General features: G+C 37.9%; 1 protein-coding gene across 1 annotated transcript; it reads left to right on the top strand.

Moving 5' to 3' along the window:
• Window positions 1-401: 401 nt before the first annotated feature.
• On the top strand, window positions 402-1,574 carry AK6 (adenylate kinase 6; the record flags this gene model as incomplete). The annotated part of the gene is made up of 4 exons (XM_010084040.1): window positions 402-518; window positions 946-1,004; window positions 1,090-1,235; window positions 1,385-1,574. Coding segments are annotated over 4 exons (512 nt in total), but the record flags the coding sequence as incomplete, so codon positions are not given.
• Window positions 1,575-2,567: the final 993 nt, after the last annotated feature.

Here is a 2,567-nt window from a genome sequence, read left to right as displayed (position 1 = left end):
CGGGCCTGCGGGGGAAGCCTCAGCCCTGCTGACAGCCCGGGGTGGTTTGAGGTGTGGGGTCCCTGCGGAGGCGGTGCTGGGCTGTTCTGCATACAAACTTGGGGCTTTTCCGTATTAGTTAGGACTCTTAAATGAAGCCGGGTTTAGTTTTGCATCCTCCCGGTTAGAATAACACTTCTGCGCAAAGTGAGGGGTTTGTTCCTAGTTTTTTAGGGGGTTTTTTTGTTTGTTTTGGTTTGTTTGTTTTTATCTCTAGACGTTGTTCTTATTTGTTTTTCTTTGTCATGCAAGTTTTTGCCTCATTTTCCTTGTATGAACTTGCTAACATTGCCTGACAAAAGTTTCTCTTTTGACTTCTTAGAAGGTTAGGTGAAGAGGTCTTGCATGCTGTTCTCTTACAGTTTTATATGGGCTTTTGTTTTCAGGTACTCCAGGCGTTGGGAAAACCACACTTGGAAAAGAACTTGCATCACGAGCTGGGATGACCTATATTAACGTGGGTGACATGGCAAAAGAAGGTAGGCCATATGAACAAAGGAGTCCCTCAGAGTACTTTAGGTATTTTTGCTTTGTGTAACAATGTGCTTCTGGTGCATGTATTCTACGTTAAATGAAAAGGCAGTGAATTCACTTTAACAGTAATATTTTTGGTGGCATGAATGAAAAAAGCATTTATATAACTGAAGCATATTTTGTCTCAAGTAATAGTCCTGGTTACAGCTGAGACAGAGCTAATGTTCTTCACAGTAGCTAGTGTGAGACTGTCTCAGCTGCAACTAGGACAGTAATAAATAAAAAACTTAGGCTTATATGGATTTCTAAACAAAGTGGCCCTTGCTCTGAACACTCTCTTTTGTTTGCATCCTTCTTAAACATACATACAATAGAAATTATTTTAGTAATTGCTGTTACTTCACAAACTTCCACAAATTATTTTTGCTGCAGGAGAACTGTATGAAGGTTTTGATGAGGAATATGATTGTCCAATTTTGGATGAAGACAGGGTAATTCCAACTTCAAAACCAACTATTTTTTCATTTGACTTTCTGTAATTCCAGATAAACTTGCCTATCTTTGTTTCTTTTGTAGGTAATTGATGAATTAGAAGATAAAATGAGTGAGGGTGGAGTTATTGTTGATTATCATGGCTGTGATTTTTTCCCTGAACGGTGGTTTCATATAGTATTTGTACTTCGTACAGAAAATTCAGTTCTGTATGACAGACTTGAAAGCAGGTATGCCACTGGAGTAAATAAGGGGTAAAGTACTGTTGCGTGACTTCATCAGAGATTTTTCTAAGGTATAAATGACTGATTTTCTCTAAAATACTTTATAGTTCCTTGCATACTTAAGACTTTGTCTTGGTATTGTTCTTGTTTTCTAGGGGCTACAAAGGGAAGAAGCTGCAAGACAACATTCAGTGTGAAATTTTTCAGACACTTTATGAGGAAGCTATGTTGTCATATAGAGAGGAAATTGTACATCAGTTACCCAGCAACACTCCAGAAGACCTGGAGAGAAATTTGGATCAGATTATGCAATGGGTTGAGCAATGGATGAAGGACAACAATTGACATTTGGTGAAAAAGTAACTCTGCTGGACTGCTTCCTGGGAAGGTTTAAAAAAATGACAATAATAATTTTTGTATTATAAATTAAAATTTATTTTATTGTAATTTGATGTGGCTGGGGATAGAAGAAGGTTCAGAACAGCCAGGGCGTAAGGCCTTGGAACAGCCTCTGAAGCACTCTGGGAGAGGCACACAAGAGAACTGACACAAGTGAAAATCAGCAATGAATGAAAGGATGAAAATGACATGGTTCCCCTTAGTAACAGGAACCAGATTCAATAATTGAGAGTTTTTTGGAGCTTACAATTAAAAGCAAACCTTTTGCCTTCCTGCCCCCAAGAAAACTGTAAAATTCTGATGACTGATGGCAGTTGAGGAGCTTTTAATTTCTAAAGGGTGAAACAATGTCCTGAAAAGGACTTTGTCTGTTTATGAGTTTTCAGACTAAAAATTGCTGCTTTACTCCACTGTCTTTGTGAATGTGCATAAAGTGAGGGGTATATGATATAGTTTAGGGAGGGTATGTTACTTTGAAGGGAAGAGAAGAGAGTTGGTAAGAGAACTCTTTCAAAATCATTACACAGAACTTTGGGAATTATGGTGTAAGGAAACATCAGCTATATCTTCACTGGTGTGGAATATTAAGCAATAAGTTTTCATCTTCCTTTTTTTCCTCAGTATTCTCCATCACCCATCCAAATCATGGAACATATTTATCACTAAGTTTAGCAAGGAAACATATAATTTGGCAGGATAATGAACCTGCAGTGATCCAAAACATGGTTACATACTGGCAGCCATCTGTTCTAATTGCTTGGAAAGCCTGGGTCCCAGGAGAGCATGGCTGTGCAAAGTAGTAATAACCTTTCTTCACTGAAAAGGTGACTTGTAAAGCCTTGTGAAAGATTCTGTAGAAAGTGCAAGCTAATAAACTTTTTATATACAGGAGTTTGAATAGTGAAATTCTTATTTGCCTCAAAATTTCAACTGTAAAGA

This window comes from Pterocles gutturalis, unplaced genomic scaffold (genome assembly GCF_000699245.1).
Source record: "Pterocles gutturalis isolate BGI_N339 unplaced genomic scaffold, ASM69924v1 scaffold23585, whole genome shotgun sequence".
Taxonomy (NCBI): Eukaryota; Metazoa; Chordata; class Aves; order Pterocliformes; family Pteroclidae; genus Pterocles; species Pterocles gutturalis.
The sequence above is the reverse complement of the archived record's forward strand: the minus strand, read 5'-3'. Positions and strand labels throughout refer to the sequence as shown.